We start from the raw sequence: 17,256 nt of genomic DNA on the forward strand, positions 1-17,256 counted from the left end.
CCAGAGACCTTTCCTGATGCAACCCTAAGCAGGGAATGTGAACTAGGTGCACTGGACTCAAACCCAGATGATTGGCAATAATCCTGTCACAGTATCACTCTTAATCCAATGTTTCCGATATTACTAAATCAAACTTATTTCCTCTACCATTATTAGGCTGGAGTCTCTGAGATATATATACATCAACAGCTGAGTGAAATAGTTATTATTTTATTGAACGCAACATCATGGTATCAAACAACAAAGTGGAAAGAATATAGGGATAACAACAGAGTAAGACGGTAAACCGAGGTGTTTTTTTTTTTTTTTTCAAACCTCTAATGTACACAGTGACTGTGTGTGGATGGAACACGCTCAAGAGGCTTTTCCTCCCACTGAAAACAAAACATCTGCCCAGGAATAAAATATTGATTTGTCATTTCCTAGAGCTGAAACTGAGTAAACAGACTGAGCAGACAAGTGACCACTGGCTGTTGATGATGGCCATCCAGCAGAATTTACCAAGAATGTCTTTGTGATAATACAAACACAGCTGCATTGTAAAACCCATATAATTCACATCACTTCATATGTGAAGTACACGAACCAATCATAGCCTTATGGAACGTGGTGTTTGACTACATATACCGGAACATAAATCACTCATGTTGGAGAAAACAAAACTTTTTGATGCTAAGCTATAATACAAATCTCATCATATAAATTAGCAACTGTACAATAGAAACAAAGATCATTACAGTTTTGTATTTCTTCTGCAATGAGAGCAGAAACAGAAATGTCACACCACGCCTCTATATTGTTGATAGATAGATGGTACAGTACTTCCATCTAGTGGTCACTCTTAGTTGTGTACAACCTAAACAAATATAAAGTGTCCATGTCACATTTGCACTTCATTAATGGTTATAAATCTGGACCGTAGAAACATTATATTATGTAAATATAGTGACGTCTGTTCTCTTCAATCTGTGGAAGTTTTCATTTTTAAAAATACTTAGAATAGGCCCTGACCAAACTTTATTTTCAAGGTAACAAACTTTTATTAGCTTTAACTTAAACAGTAAACCATGTTAACCAAACTACGTTGAAATGCCTGAATTACAAAAGGGGGGCAATAATTTTACTCCCAATGACGTGGAGTAAAACTAGTGATGTCTTACCGGTACCTTTCAGCTCATAGGTCAGAGGAAACTTCGAGACTCCATTAAAGCTCCCCTGCGCTGGTAACTGTTTTGACGCACTCCGCTCCAGTCGTCTGAACAAAGAGAAGGTGTTGCACCTTTCAGAACCGAACCTTTTTATCACTTTAAAACGTCAAAAAAACGTCCAACCGCAGTTCTCTGGTTCTATAACTTTTCTTCACTTTTTGTGCTTGCTCACCTGTAAAACAGCAACACCTTATCTCCCATTATGCACCGCACTCTTAAAGGGGAGGACACAGGCCTCACTTCATCAGGGAAGCGAGGTCTTCATCATGTGATCAAAACAAAACAAAAAAACCACTGACAACCTGAATCAATCGCCACACTGACAGATATGTATCTTTTGTTCCTAAAATTTGTTAGGCAAAAAAACAAAACAACATTATGAATATTATCCACGATGGGTATTCATAATGTTGAAGTTTAACTTAAAGACTAATTTAGGTTACGCGTTTATGTTAAATATAAAAACTGTACATATTGTTGAAATTATATGTAATCCGCTGAACAGGTATTCCATATTCATTAATTTAATGTTGTTTTACGTTTGTATTAATAATTAAAACGGCTTATTTGCTTTCTTTGTATTGTATTATTTTCATCACGTTTACAGTTGTAATATCATTATACCTGTTTTTTTTTTTTTTGTGCTATAAGACGTTTTTGTATTTCCTCAGGCAGTACTGATGTTATCGAAGTACACTTGGCTTTAGCCATGTTTGGTCATTGTAGGATATACAATATATGTATATTATATGCGATTGCAATAGTTTAAAACAAACATGAATGCCAGATGAAATTATTCGGTTATGTTATTGTTTTACGTGACACTTAAATTGTTTGGTACTTTTTCCGGGGTTCAGTGAATGTGTCATGTAGTGCTAACCAATTAAAATGTTTATTTGAGCCAGAACGACATTGATTGGTGGAGAACCGGAAAATAGGAGGATCTACGCCTGGAGTACATCCTCCTAAGAACAAGAGGGAAATCTGAACAGAGACACCATTAGGAACGTTCGAGAATATCCACAACTATAACTAAGGCCCATGTTTAAGGTTGGCAGAGTGTTATAGTTAAAGCAATTTATCATCAAACATATTCTGTCTCGTGGCGACATTAAATCGAGTCGCTGCTTCGACAAGGAGAGATTTTGGTGAGTATTACCAGTAATTAGTTAACGTCAATCATTAGTTAACTTTTTCGTAAAAGTATTCTAATAATGCTAGACATCATTGCTTTATTGTTCCCACTGTGTGGTTTATAATCCAATTTCCATAAACAAAATCGATTCAGTACTAAAATCGCAATGTGTAATTATTTCCGCAAGATGGCAGCAAAGCTCCAGATTACCAGTTAAGTGATGCAGTAGCAGCATCCAGCCACTAAATAGGAATACACAGCTAGCAGGTAACAAACCTCTTCAATGAGAGTACAAGGAAGTAAACACAGGCGCGACGAAAGTAAATCAAAGTATGCGCTTCTTACGTCTCAGACGTCAATGTTTACTTAACAACTAACTTTACAGCTTAACAACTGTGCTGTGATTGAAACGGTAATATACTCGTATCTGTTCTAAGATGGAAGTACCGCGTGAGGAAGGTAGAGGGGAAACCGTGCAGTATTTTATGTAGAACTAAGAAGAACTACTAGGAGCTGGATTCAGGGAACAGATGGTTCGTACTTTGAACACTGATTCCTAGAATGACAGAGATGGGTGGAGTGGAAATTTCCCAAGCAACTCCTTAGCATGTCAGTGGATGTCATTAAGTTCAACCTCGCATCTTAAACAACTTCTCAAACGTTTCCTTCTCTAAAATTGTTTTCCATACATATTTTTATTTGTCGACAGAGATGTACTGTGGTACATAATACATACTTATATTTAATGTAGTATTTTTGCTGTAAACATGATATAAAAACCTTGATTGCAGACATGTCTGTGTTAGCCAGCAGAGACACATTACATTATCTGCATGTAATAAAATCTGATTGGTTTTTTTTGTTTTTTCAGGAGCTAATTGTTGTCACGAACAACCATGGCAGATGAACCAGCGTCAGAAGTGCAGCTTCTCAGAAAGCACAAGGCCCAGCTTATAGATATCCTGAGCGCTGATGCCGACTTTGTGCTGCAGCATGCAGACTCTCGTTGTCTGCTCTCCTCTCATGGCTACCAGCAGGTGAAAGCATGTCGTATTCCGAGTGAGAAGGTGACTGAGCTTCTGGATCACGTCATCCAGAGAAGCCCTGAAGCAGCGCAGGGTTTCCTGCAACTACTGAAGGAGCAGTCACTACAGGAAACCTTCCCTCTGCTGGAGTTTGTTAAGGATCTGCAAGTCACAACACTGTCCTCAGGTATTCAGTATTTGATTTCTCATTTTGAATTTTCATCTACATGAGCGGTGCCCATAATGTTGGTAGATCATAAGAAAAAAAAATTTAAAAATTAAATTATAGATGTCACGTCAGTTGGCTTTGTATGGCTGATGCTCTGATATATTGACCTCATGAGGCACACTTGATGTGTGCATCAAAGAAAAATGGCACCATTTACACCATTTTAGTCTGGTGACCCTGGAGGCTAACTCCACTGAATCATCTTCAATTCTAACGGTGTTGTTAGTGCAAGATTTGTCCTCCATCCATTTCTCTCTTTTTCCTGGCACCGGCTGTCCAGGTTCTTTATTTTATCAGGATATCTCACCCCAGTCCCATAGAAAAGTAGTAGTGACTCAATATATATCAGTATCTGTACAAATACTTCTGTTCTTCTGAAGTTGATAAAACAGTGGTTCAGAGAGAGTACAGAAAGAATAGTGGTAGTAAACAAACCTCTAAAGCCTTATGGAGTTTTTGTTTAATTAATATTGACTCTGTTTACACAAGAAAAAACAAGAACAAAAAAAAGAAACAAAAAAGAAGAGCCAGAATTGCAAGACACCATCGTTGCCAAAAAGATCTGCCATGGCGGTGAGTGACATCATTATCACAGTAGACGTTTCCCTTTAAAGTGAACATGTTATCCTATGTCTCTGCAAATGAATTTTTCCTCGATGTCTAAATGAAGTGTTAGTCACATGCTAAGTATTGCATGTACAATGCAATACAATGTGCATGTAATTCACAGCTAAGTTTTTTTGATCATCAACTGACGGCCCGCAGGCTGAATTCGGCCCATCCCATCAGGCCCAGGCCTGAGTTTTAAAATGAACATCACATAATGATGTTAGGTATAAATGTTATTTTATTTAATTTTGTTTGAAAGTCCGGCTCACCTGGTGTCTGTCCAGAAAAATTCTGGTTTTTGAGACACATTTGAAGGATTTTGAGTATAAACATCTACTTAGTTGACAGACATTGTGAACCAAAATCATGACAAAGTCACTATTTTATCATTAAAGTACTTAGAGTCTGTGACTTGCCTCTCCTGACTCTCCTGACTCTCCCGTCTCCTTCTCTACAGTCTGCGGCTTAGTGACAGAGAAGCAGATGATGAAGGTCGCCAAAGCCATCGGAAAGTCCTGGCGGGAGATTGGACGACTGGCTCTGGACATCCCCTCTGTGAAGCTGGAGCAGATTGAAGAGGACAATACTCAACATGTGGAGCGTGTGTTCGCCATGTTGCGTCTCTGGCGAACCTGCCAGAGAGAAAAGGCCACGGCGGCTCAGCTGCACGTCCTGCTCAGTCGAGCAGACTGGGCGCTGCCCCCTGAGGAAATTGATTTCCTGCTGCAGAATAACTGAAAAAAAAGAGACATTTAGTTGAAACTATAACCATGACATGTTATCCTACATGATAATGTATCAAAACTGTGTTTTAAATGGTATCTAGGTATTTTTTTCTTACCTAGAATGAAATGGGAACAACCAATGTGATCATGTGATTGTATTGTAAAAAGTGTTTGTATATATTTTTTTATCCATGTAATACATTTTAAGCCATATTTATATTTTCTCTTTATATTGTCTCTGTGAATGCGCAATAATCAGGGTTGATTAAAATGCTAATATATAAAAATCCTAAAGCCAGGATCATAAAAAAGACAAATTAATTCACTGACAACAAAATACAAAATATATAACTAGGTCCACAATACTTTTTTTTTTAATAGAATTTTTTTTTTTATAGAAATGTGACACAAAAAAATAGTCCATATTGGTTTTTAATCATTTTAAAATCTGTCTTACAGAGTGACATCAGGAGGATAGCTGACTCTCATTGGTCCTCCCTCCATTTTTCATGAAGTTTGATAAGAATTGTGTCCATCAATATCAATAAAACCTCCACAAAACATTGGATATTTGCAACACTGTGATCCCAGAAACTCTTCCAACAGATCACTTCACCATCTCTCTGTCTCCTGCCATGCTCCAGCCTGGTGTCAGGTTACAGTTATGAACTTCATCTGGGTCAAAGGTTGATTCTCTCATGCCTATAAAACCTTGCCTTTTCTTTGTTGTGTCCACAGACGGAGGTTTGCTTAACCGGTGTGGACTGAGGAAGGGAGATCACCTTTGTAGAACTGAGGACATGGATTCAGACAGGGTTCCACTCTCAGGTGAGTTGAGTCTTCTCTGTTTCTCTGTTTATACCTGCAACAGACAAAGTGTTTAAAGGTGATTTATACTGATATCTCTGGATTACAGTGGTTTGGACGATTAACAATGTTAATATTTTCTGCAGACCTGAGTGAATCTCTCATCGACCACTCAGAGGGCCAACGCTTCCTCAATGAAACTGTTAAAATCATAGTGGAGGAGGTTCTGCAAAAGGGAACGGACGTCAAGGAGAAGGTACCGGTGCAGGTCCAGTTCATCTGTCAGACTACAGTGTTGATGCCGGACGGAACTCACGAGCCTCTTGTTCTGCCGTAGGTTTGCGAGTGGAAGGCACCGGAGGAGTTGGCTCTGCTGCTGGATCTGGAGCTGAGGTCGACGGGGGAGCCAGAGGAGAGGCTTCTACAGAGGGTGAAGGACGTGGCCAAGTACAGCGTCAAGACATGTGAGGCTGATGACAACAGTCACACATTTTTGTACATTTATAAATATCATCTACAATAATAAATGTTTTTTTTCTTTCTGTTCCATTTCTGTTTTTTTCCCAAGGCCACCCACATTTTTTTAACCAGCAGTTTGCCGGCGTTGACTATCACTCCCTGTCTGGACGATTTCTCAGCGAGGCTCTCAACACTAATCTGTAAGAAGTCACAGGTTTTAAAACAGGCACATAATCACACAGATTAAAAACCACAACATCAACAGATCAGTGGAACTACAAAGACGTGAGCTCATGTTAGCTAATGCTTTTAACTACGACATTATAACTTTTTAATGTGAATTAAATGGTAATAAAAGCAGAAAAAGACAAAGACGGACGACCAACATTCTTACAGTGAATGACTTTTGAGTGGGATAAATATAAATATGAAAAGTCAGTTCATCAGTTGGAAGTTGGAAAAGCTGTCAAATAATGAAAAGCAGTAATAGTAGAAAATGTATTAGGATTTATTAGTAAAAAAAAAAAAAATCTGGTGTAAATATGTTGCGGTGTAAAAACTCCAACCTGTGGTTCTGTTACTGCAGGTTCACCTATGAGGTGGCCCCCGTCTTCATCCTGATGGAGAGCGAGGTTCTCAGGGCCATGCGTCGGCTGGTCGGCTGGACGGAGGGCGACGGTCTGTTCTGCCCCGGCGGGTCGTCCTCTAACATGTACGCCATGAACCTGGCACGACATCGACACTTTCCGGACGTCAAAACCCGGGGACTGTTTGGTCTGCCACGACTGGCGGTCTTCACATCTCCAGAGGTCAGGAGACAGTTGAAGTTGGGGTTAAAGGAAGAATCCTAAATATGTTTTTATATGCTGTATATATATTGTCATATTTTCTCACAGAGCCATTACTCTGTGAAGAAAGGGGCTGCATTTTTAGGGATTGGGACTGACAACGTTGTCCTGGTGAAGGTGGATGAAGGGTAACGTATTGCTCATTAACACAAGTCTATTATATTAATGCTGTCAAAATTAACATGTGAATCTTATTAACTAGTTTCTGAAATTGATCAGATTTTATTTTTAAAGCACAGGTAGAATGAACCACACATCAGATTACTAATCCACAGTCAGTACATCCATCAGTTCACTGATATTTCTGAACTCTTCTTGTCTGTCCTTCCAGAGGGAGAATGGTTCCAAGTGATCTGAATGAAAAGATAATGTTGACAAAGTCACAGGTGGGATTCTGTTCAGGAAATGTCTCTTTTTTTTTTTTTTTTTACAACTCCACAACCCAAAAGATGGCAAAGGTGCCTCGCAGTAAACCAATAAAACTGATCAAAAAGATTGAGATAAGTTAACGGGAACAAACATACAATACCATGATATAGAATCAGAGGGCAGAAGATAAACCAGATACAGTGTACATGAAAAACATAAGAAGAGAATAAGATAAGAGTTCAAATCTTTGGCTCCCAGCTTTTCTTTTTTTTACCCCATTTGACACCATTTTCACATCACACATTTCTGGCCCCAGATTAAATTTTTTTTCTGAAATAGAAAAAAAAACAACATTTGTATTATAGGCCCCCACATGGGGTCACAACCCCAAGGTTTAAAATCACTTGTTTAAATATTGCCACAGAATGACCATGACATATACAGACCAACAAACATAGATGTACTCACCCAGCGTGTTCCTTTTTAGGGTGCGGTACCGTTCCTTGTTAGCTGCACATCAGGGACCACAGTCCAGGGGGCCTTCGACCCACTGGACCAGATCGCTGACATCTGTGAGAAACACAAGATTTGGATGCACATCGATGTGAGTCCTGAGAGAGAAAGAAAAATCCCTGTACATTGACATGGTGTATGTGTGTGTGTGTGTGTGTGTGTGTGTGTGTGTGTGTGAACGTCATGTTTTAATTGGAATTCATGAACATGCTGTGGTTGTTTGTTTGTCTGGTCATGTGTCACAGGCAGCCTGGGGGGGCAGTGTGCTCTTCTCCAAGCAGCACAGACATCTGATGAAAGGTGTTGACAGGTATAACTGTGTGTTTACATGGTTACTGGACAAAGATGAATGTGGTTTAGTACAAGGTGTGTGTGTTTTTTTGTCTTTGCGTGACCAGGGCCGATTCCGTGGCCTGGAATCCCCACAAGATGCTCTCTGCTGGCCTGCAGTGCTCCGTCTTGTTGTTAAAAGACACATCGGTTCGTCTTCTTTCTAACACAATCCGGATGCATTCTTTTTGGAAACAAAAACAACACATTATAGTCTTTTATCTGGTTTTTCTCAGAACCTGTTAAAGCAGTGCCACAGCGCCAGCGCCACCTACCTCTTCCAGCAGGACAAATTCTACGACATCAATCTGGACGTGGGGGACAAATCTGTCCAGTGCAGCCGCAAGGTGGACTGTCTGAAGCTGTGGTTGATGTGGAAAGCTGTGGGCTCTGAGGGCTTGGAACGACGTGTTGACAAGGCATTTCTCCATGTGAGGTAAACTGCAGCTGTGTTATCTCAAGATGAAAAAATATATCTCGCAAAAAAACCCATAAAGTACTTAACTCATTTTTTTATGGGTTGTGTTAGTGTTTTATTATTGACATATACCAAAGGTTTTTACTTACATCTATTAAAGTCGCCAAAGTCAGGAAACAAAAATAATTATCTCATTATACCCAGCTTTTCCTGATAGATACAAGATACAACTACCACAGGGGCGGGGGCAGTAGGGGTGGTATCAGGGAACATTTAATTTAATTTCAATATTTTTTTTAATCTGATTTGTAAATTTACTGTGTTCAACTAGAACAGTAGATTTGGATCTGTGGACTTTTTACCAAAAGGTGGCGCCACAGAAAAGGTTTGGAAATCACGAGGTGAACTCCACGAGAGACTCCGTGCTGCTTCTCTTCAAAAGCCATTATGTTTTACATTAAAATACAGAAGTTTTTCACCGGCCAACTGCTGAACTGTCCCTACATATAATTGGGCTAAAAGATAAATGAATAAATCATAAAAAAAATCATAACCCTAACCCTAACTAAATGCTAGAACAATTTAAATTTCACGCTCGCATAATATTATACATTTTACCCACATTATGCAACTTCACCACTAGGTGTCGCGTAATCACTTAGACTCTGCATTTTGTCAATGGTAAAACAGTAAAAGTCCTTCAGCCCAGATGAGGTGCATGTGCCGCTGATGTGTGTGTTTGACAGAACATCATGTTGTTCTTTAGATATCTGGTGGAACAGATGAAGAAAAGAGACGGTTTCACACTTCTGCGTGAGGTATGTGGTTCACTCAACATTTTCCAGACACAATATTTATTCTCTTTTTTTTTTCAAATCAATTTTTGTTTCACTTGTGTGAATTTTCCTCCATGAAAAGCCGGAGTTTGTGAATGTGTGTTTCTGGTATATACCACCGAGTCTGAGAGGGAAGGAAGGAAATACAGATTACCAGAAAAAACTGGCTCAGGTAAGTTGGGTTTCTGACGTATCCAACGCCAAGAACCTTCCACTTGACTGTGTGTTTTTATCTCAAAGGTGGCTCCCACTATCAAAGAACGCATGATGAAACAGGGTACGATGATGCTCGGTTACCAACCTCTGGGAAACAGGGTCAACTTTTTCCGAGTGGTCGTTCTCTCTCCCCTCGTTTGTCAGAAAGACATGGACTGGTTTCTGGATGAAATAGAGAGACTTGGAAAAGATTTGTGACTCAAGTCGTGAATCACCGACCACTGTCAATGTTCTCAATGAAGACATCTCACATACTGGCTGTATCGTTTAATAATAACATGTAAAAGATCTTTTTTAAAATAGAAATAATTATTAGGGATTTTTGATTTGATTGTGATTTGTTTACAATTTTACACTTGTAACATTGTAACATGATGGTAGACTTGATATGAATAAATTAAAACTTGGTGGATTTTAGTTAACAATGCATTTTTTTCTCTTGGTCAGGCCAAAAAAACGAATTCACATCTTTGATTTTCCCTGCATAATCAGGAGACATTATTTAAAGTAAGAGTGACATCAGGTCAGTCAAACTGTGACGTTAAGGTCATTGATGTCCATAAATGTCATTATATAGTCTTTGTGGAATAGGCTCTAGCTCCCTTCAGGACTCTAAACAGTAATACGCGGTTAAAATAAACAGATTTAAAAGCGAAATTGATGTGCACCCTATACACAATCAATAAAAATACACAAATGTTAGTTTACAGTTAAAAACAATCTAACTTGTTTCAGTGGGTGGCTGTGAGTCACTTTCGACACAGAGGGTGGCGGTATTGAGCTAAGTTAGAAGAAAATCTCAGAAAAAGAAGAAGGTCGAGGAGGCGGGTAAGAGAAGAAAGAACAGAGGAAGAAGAAGAAAACTCCCGGTCCGCCCCGCCCTCACAATCATGGCGGCAAATGTAGGTCAACAATGCCGTTCACGTGATCTGGACCGCAGCCAATCTGAACTCTTTCAGCGCAGCCACTTCCGACGCTGCTTCCTGTCAGTGTTTGTAAACTGACGAAAAAAATTGGAAGTGCGACAAGAAAGAATTATCTACAAAACTCCTACATTTTAACAGGTAAATGTTTGAGGTTCATACGCAGTTTACTGACGGCTCTTTGTAAGTATTCGTAACTGTTCCTAATGTGTCTGCAGTCTTCCGGAGGTTGTGAGACGTAGCTGTTGTTGTGTGGTCGGCGCCGCACGCCCTGCCTGGCTGTTGTTGTGTTGTCTGTGGCGGGGGGTTGGGGGTTCGATCACACTGGAGTTGTCTCCAAACAACTACTGGGCCGATTGAATAGCTAGCTGGTTAGCCTTTTCCGCCGGTCGCTGCATACTTGTATAAATCAAGAAGATGTGCGATTATACAGTGAGCTGCAGGTGCAAACGCAGACTAATAACATAGTAAATCTACGGACACGTCTACAACAACATTTCATTCGTTACCAGCTGCTCAATGTTGGGCTAAATGGATAAATACTAATAACAACTAATACTTAAATCAGCCTGAACATTTGTCGTTTAGCCACACTACAAGATGCTATTAGCATTTAGCGTTACAGTCTGTAAACTCTTCATTTACTATAATTTAATTTAGTCCCATTGTTGTTATGTTTTTTATTCATCTGTTTCATGTTCTATCCTGAGCCTTTTCATCTGCAATTCATGTGTGCTAAGTATTTGTATTTTTAAGCGAACGGCAATGTAGTATTATTGTTAAACAGAAGTATAGTTGTACAAGAGATTGTTGGTCAGTCATGAAATAGTTCGTTTAAAGTAAAGTTATATAAATTCCCGGTGAGTTTTATGTAATTGTATCGCATCTAGTAATGAATTTGCATGTTGTGGCTGCATGTCCCTCATCTCACCGTTTTGTTTTTGTCCAAGGATAAAGGGAAACATATGGTGGCAAATACCATATAGCAAAACCTGCTTAAAAATCATGGCTTAAATTTTTTACAGTGTTTTAAACAAATGTATCGTACAGTCTAGGACCAACACCATGGCCCTTACAGTTATTTAAGGTAATGTGAGCCCAATCACTAGGGGGGTCCAAATGAACCAAAAAAGTAAATGCTGGATCTAAATTATCTGGTCAATATGTACAAAAGTACCTGTGAAATCCCTCTGGTTGTCTAGAGAGATCCTGATTCCAGCCTGGTAAACTATTAGCCTTAATTTGTCATGCCTCTACTTTCAGACTTTGGTCCCTGATGATTTGGGTGGGTGTGGTCTCTTCTGTCACCTCATCCTGAGTGAAGCTCCCACTTCCCCCCAAACACACACGCATTCAAACAGCGACGATGACACAACATTCCAACAACTCTGTCCGAGACCATATGAAATGGGTCAGTTGATGTTTCCATGTCCACCACGGTCAAAGTGTGGCCGTACGGTAGCCTCGTCTGTCTGTTAGTCCCGTTTCTCCAACGGCGCCCTGCCCCTGAGTGACTACTGGCCTCTGTCCGACAATCTTCCTCTTTCTGCTGTTTCTGCTGTGACATGATGTTTGTTTATGTTGCCAGGCTGGGTTGCTGGGCTGTGAGGCAGTGCTGTCCAGCATGGCCCTGATGCAGGCCAACAACATCCCAGGCCAGAAGAAAATGATGTCATCCATGGGCCACGGGCACCGGGCCAGCGCTGAGAGCCAGCAAATGCACTCACAACACGGTCACAACCACCACGGACACCAGCTTCACCATGGACAACCTCACCACAGCCACATGGGCCATCCTTCAGCCGGCAGCTGCCCCCCACTGGTGAGAGAGGTTTCGGGCACAGCAGTGTGTTTGCAACGTTTCTATGTAGAATTTTTCATAGCAACTAAAGATTAAAATGTCGTTACAGTTATTTGGCAAATTTGTTGTTGTACTGGTTAGTCATTTCCTGCCTGTCTTAGGTTATTAACTTTTAGCTAACAACAGTTGGCACAACTGTTTCCATCTGGTGTTTGTGCTACCACAGAACTATCACCTTCAAATACTTGTATTACTTAAATCAGGGGTCACTAACCTTTTTAAAACTGAGAGCTACTTCAAGAGGTGCCCCTACGTTGGTGACCCCTGACCTAAATACTATATGACTATATTGCATGTGATTGGTTCTCATACAGTGACAGGCTTTAGATTACCGTTTAATATTTTTCCTTTGCCAACTCCTAAAGCTAATCCGAAAAGATGGCGATTACCACACATCAAAACTGTTGGATGACAAAGACATGCAGGCAAACCAGAACATGCAGCCCAAGAAAAAGCACAAAAAGTCATCCAACAAAGTTAAAGAGGAACCTGAGGTAAAGGTTGTTTTTCCTGTTTACTTTGAGAAGCACTTCACTGTATGTAGATTCACTCAGATTGGTCAGTTTTGTTACGTTGGCTCTTACATGGTGCTTCACATCTTCTTTTTTTGTTTGTTTGGGTTTTTTTTAGCGTTTCGTTCCCCAAGTCACAGACGATGACAGTTTCTTAAAAGTTCAGAAGAACTTCATCTGTGACCACTGCTACGGGGCCTTCAGGAGCAGTTACCACCTCAAGAGACACATACTCACACATACAGGTGAGACCTCACGACTCGCAGCTGTCCGCCAAGACCGTTTCCTCCAGTAACAGGCTACAAAAGCTTTAATTCAGCCAATCAGAGTCGCAATTTCCTGCAATAGTCTCAAGTGTTGATAAATACTAATGAACATTTGCCTGTGTTTTTCCACAGGGGAAAAACCGTTTGCTTGTGATGCGTGTGATATGAGGTTTATCCAACGCTACCACCTGGACAGACACAAGCGGGTGCACAGCGGAGAGAAGCCGTACCAGTGTGACCGATGTCATCAGGTGAGTCGTGGTCCAGATAATTTCACAGTCGCAGTCAGTACATTTAACACTGTAGTTAACAGACTGCACTTTTGCCAATTTGTATATGTGTGTTTACAAGTACAGTTTTAGTCAGACGATCACCGTAATGTGATTTTTGTTTGGGAATTTGTTTGGAATGGATTTTTTTTTTAAATGTTCTCTTAGTACAATTGACTTTAAATACCACAGTGGGGACCAGAGTATACAGTGAAGCTGCAGATTGCAGGAGAACACACAAATGTCTGCCTACTCTGTGATGTATAGTTCATGTTCTTTTTCATTACGGAGCCTCCAGACTGAAGCGCTGTGTGTTTAAAGTGGATCATATCAAATCAAGCTCAAATGGACTTTATCACAGCAGTCACAAGGGGAATTGGACTAAACCGAACTTGCGACACACCATAAATCCTTCTGATAGTCTGAGAGGCAGATGGTTGATTGTTCACACCATTAATCTGGCGCAGTGACGCTCCCTAAACCACCGCCGGTCTGTCAGAATCTCTGCTCCATTTGAACATTAGTCAGCTCTACGTTCACGTCCGTCGTCCCAGCTCTCGCCTCTTGTCTGTTACTGCGTTGTTTAATTGCATGTTGGATGTAATTTCACAAATTCACACCTTTTTTTTTCCTCCCCAGAACTTTTCACGGACAGACAGACTGCTGAGGCACCGACGTCTCTGTACAGCTGGGATGTGCAAAGACGATAGCCAGTACTCGCAAGAGACTACCGCTCATACAGCGTCCTGGAGCCCACTACAGCCTTCCAACAACCGTCTGACCGTCTGACCCATCACTTCATGGAGAACCATACAGAGACCCTTCAGAAAACAGCAGTGTGACACCCACTGATGTGTAACACTGAAGCTCAAAACTACTTTAACTTAAAAAAAAAACCTTGCTTAAAATAAGCCAACGTTATTTGACTCTCACTGCTTCGTTTGATCTTTGTTTCATTCACAGACATAAAAAAAAAACCTTGAGGTAAAAGCAATAATTTCAAGTTTACCCCTTCTTTCTTTGATAGACTGCATTTCTGGTTTCACCATCAGTGGTCTGGAGGAGTTTTTTAAACTTCACGGCCAGTCACGGTCCATGCGGCTCCTCTTGGCGTCCTCCTGACGTACATTCAGCCCCGGAGCTGCAGCTACATATGGACAGTTTAGGAATGGACACAAATTTAATGTTCAGCAGCCGCCACTGAACACTTAAACATTACAGCAGACTGAAGGGATGATGGGGGTCCGTGCCTCCCCAGCCCCCAGGAAACAGTTAGCCACCTGTCCACTGCAGTGCCGTGTGCTGACCACATCACCTGCAGTGAGCAACACTCAAGGCAGGTGGGAGGACACTAAAGGATATATAGGTGTCTGTAAAATGTTATGTTTCAACTGAACTCTGACGTTAATGGAGCAGTTAGTTGGCGCACACACACACACACTCACCACTGTACCTTGTTTTAAAGGAGCCATGTTCTGGCTGTTTCAGAAGTTGAACATTGATAGGAATGACCTTGTTTTTGTCCTTGATTCCATTTAAGTGCGTTTCTTAAGCAACATTAGCTGGGTGTAAAGATCACCTCTCAGTTATATCTCAATGCAAATTATTTCCTTTTGGCGCAACCACTCTTTTTTTTTTTTTTTTTTTTTTAGCACTCCCTTGACCGTGAGACCTTTTCTGATTTTTTAAAAAATAGACACAGTCACCCGGGTGCAAAAGTGAAGCCGTGGAAGTAGAGGAGACGTGTCTCTTCAAGTGAGTAGACACTCGGTGTGTGATTGACATAAGGTCTCCCCTGGTCATGTTAGTATGCAGTGGTAAAATATGAACTGTCTTTCATTGTAGTTTATTGTTTATTTTCCTTCAAATAGAATCATAGAAAATTCCAAATTATAAACAAGAAGAGAACTTCTGGTCCACATCCACGGCTTCCTTTTGTTTTCACATATGATCTATTGATTCAACCAATGAGTGTTTGGGGGACTTCTCTGTGGAACTCATCTTTTATGTGATTGTTTGCACAATCTTATAAAAGTGTGTCAGATGTAGACCAACACCAACACCAAAACCAAAACCACCTTCCTTTGGTGGCCATTCTGCTTTTACCTTTTAATTCAACCACTCACAACATTGACTCAGGCCAGTACAGTCGAGCCTGTTTAAATACTACAGTTCACCATAACCTGTCTGAATGTGTTCTGAAACCAGTGCCTGCTGGAGCATCTTCAATGAAGATGGCAATCACACTGGTGGAAATGGGGAATACCAGGTCAAATGTGAAGGTAGAACCAATGTTGTGTTGCTGTTTGTTATGGTCCTCAGTAGAATCCAACCAGTCTGGGAACTGGACAAGTTTAGACGAAACCTCTTTAACTGCTAGTTTGTTTGTTTGGTTTTTTTTGCTCTCAGACCTTAGATCGTGTTAAGCCCATCACTGGTTTATCTATTTTTTTGGAGTAATTTATATTTTTAAATGTATTAGGTGTAGAAAAAGTACATATGGGAAGTACACTCCAGAAGAAATGGAAAGTATTTACAAAATCATATTCACTAGTTTGATTTCTGACTGAAAAATCCTTTTTTTAAAAATCATTCTTCAGGTCCAGATCATTATTAAAGAGTTAATTTTGTCCTTTTAGCATAGCATTATTGATTAGCCAGTATATATGCATTTCTAAAGTTTGTTGCATGTATATTTTAAGTATTTGTATATACTATTTTAGTTGTAACTGCTTTCTTTCTTTCTTTTTATTTTATCATATTTTTTGGCTCCATGATTGTGAGGTAAAGGCTGAGTCAAACTGTAGTGAATGGAGTTTTAAGTCTCAATAAAGCCGTTACATTCTGTAACCTGTGTGCAGTTTATTCACCTCGTCCTTTGACATATTTTTGCCTTTCACTCTGTTTTCACTAACGAGTTAATTAGGAACTTCACACCATAGAATGTAAACATATTTTTTGTGGACTAAGGTTGAGCTTAAAATCAAAGTACATTTTCATTGAAAAATACCCGTCTTCTATCAATGTTGAGTTAGTGTGCGGTTCACCAATCGTGCCAGCAGAGGGCATCAGATATTAGATGAACGTATTTCTCTTTAGTACAAATATGAATCTGGACATTGTGAGTTTATCTACAACTCCGGTTAAATCACGGTTAAAATGAAAACGATAAATAAATATACTGATATAAAATAGTTAATTGATAGAATCCTAATAACACCAATGAGAGCAGTTTTGATACGAAAGTAGTCTGTTAGTGGTTGACTCAATACAATAATGTGGTCAGAAGGTTCAGATTGGTTCATCAGACTGACTATTTACCATGTAAATCTGCGGAGCTAACTTTTACAAACTGAATACTCTTAACTACTCTTGATGCAGTACTCTCTGTTACAAAAAACATAACATAAAACACAACACTGTAACCTTAACATGTACACTGAGGTCAAAGTTGTCTACCAACACTGGAAAAAAACATTTAAATCGACTTAATTTGTCCTTTCCTCTTAGCTTCCAACACGTCCAACATCAGCTAAGCTAGCATGCAACATCCGACATCAGCTAAGCTAATCTTGTATCAACTCAATCACCATCTTGACTTTGTCTCTTATTTTGATTCAAATGGCAGCTCTACATCCTTTGACTTGCTTTACTGCCACCTACTGGATCTGGAATCTATTGGTTAACATTTTGACCTT

General features: G+C 40.0%; 2 protein-coding genes and 1 long non-coding RNA gene across 14 annotated transcripts in view; 2 read left to right on the forward strand and 1 right to left on the reverse strand.

The window, feature by feature from the left end:
• Nucleotides 1-1,514, reverse strand: part of LOC103385135 (uncharacterized) — a 213,158-nt gene extending 211,644 nt beyond the window's left edge. For 2 of the 5 annotated variants that reach the window (XR_003050833.1, XR_003050832.1), the window contains exon 1: nt 1,161-1,514. This is a non-coding gene — a long non-coding RNA (uncharacterized LOC103385135). The remainder of the gene's footprint in view (nt 1-1,160) is intronic. The other 3 variants (XR_001760637.2, XR_522187.3, XR_003050834.1) reach the window with 3 other exon arrangements.
• Nucleotides 1,515-2,002: 488 nt separating this feature from the next.
• Nucleotides 2,003-10,144, forward strand: csad (cysteine sulfinic acid decarboxylase). 6 transcript variants are annotated; one of them, XM_008318918.3, is made up of 16 exons: nt 2,003-2,356; nt 3,215-3,555; nt 5,670-5,759; nt 5,885-5,994; nt 6,076-6,202; nt 6,307-6,397; nt 6,784-7,006; nt 7,094-7,173; nt 7,377-7,431; nt 7,902-8,018; nt 8,173-8,237; nt 8,326-8,407; nt 8,494-8,693; nt 9,442-9,493; nt 9,594-9,683; nt 9,752-10,144. In XM_008318918.3, exons 2-16 carry the CDS (start codon nt 3,240-3,242, stop codon nt 9,923-9,925), a joined length of 1,872 nt encoding a protein of 623 aa, XP_008317140.1. In that variant the 5' UTR covers nt 2,003-2,356; nt 3,215-3,239; the 3' UTR covers nt 9,926-10,144. The 6 variants fall into 6 exon arrangements, with proteins under 6 accessions (XP_008317140.1, XP_024915232.1, XP_008317142.1 ...); XM_025059464.1 differs by lacking the exon at nt 2,003-2,356 and adding an exon at nt 2,583-2,610; XM_008318920.3 differs by lacking the exon at nt 2,003-2,356 and adding an exon at nt 2,591-2,673.
• A 414-nt stretch (nt 10,145-10,558) lies between these two features.
• Nucleotides 10,559-16,408, forward strand: znf740b (zinc finger protein 740b). Of its 3 annotated transcripts, none has more exons than XM_008318915.3 (7): nt 10,559-10,791; nt 11,914-12,061; nt 12,239-12,472; nt 12,877-13,005; nt 13,142-13,268; nt 13,422-13,540; nt 14,198-16,408. In XM_008318915.3, exons 2-7 carry the CDS (start codon nt 12,017-12,019, stop codon nt 14,345-14,347), a joined length of 804 nt encoding a protein of 267 aa, XP_008317137.1. In that variant the 5' UTR covers nt 10,559-10,791; nt 11,914-12,016; the 3' UTR covers nt 14,348-16,408. The 3 variants fall into 3 exon arrangements, with proteins under 3 accessions (XP_008317137.1, XP_008317138.1, XP_016891816.1); XM_017036327.2 differs by lacking the exon at nt 10,559-10,791 and adding an exon at nt 10,813-10,833; XM_008318916.3 differs by lacking the exon at nt 11,914-12,061 and having other exon boundaries at nt 10,561-10,791.
• Nucleotides 16,409-17,256: the final 848 nt, after the last annotated feature.

Source organism: Cynoglossus semilaevis, chromosome 10, assembly GCF_000523025.1.
Source record: "Cynoglossus semilaevis isolate Cse_v1.0 chromosome 10, Cse_v1.0, whole genome shotgun sequence".
Lineage (NCBI taxonomy): Eukaryota > Metazoa > Chordata > Actinopteri > Pleuronectiformes > Cynoglossidae > Cynoglossus > Cynoglossus semilaevis.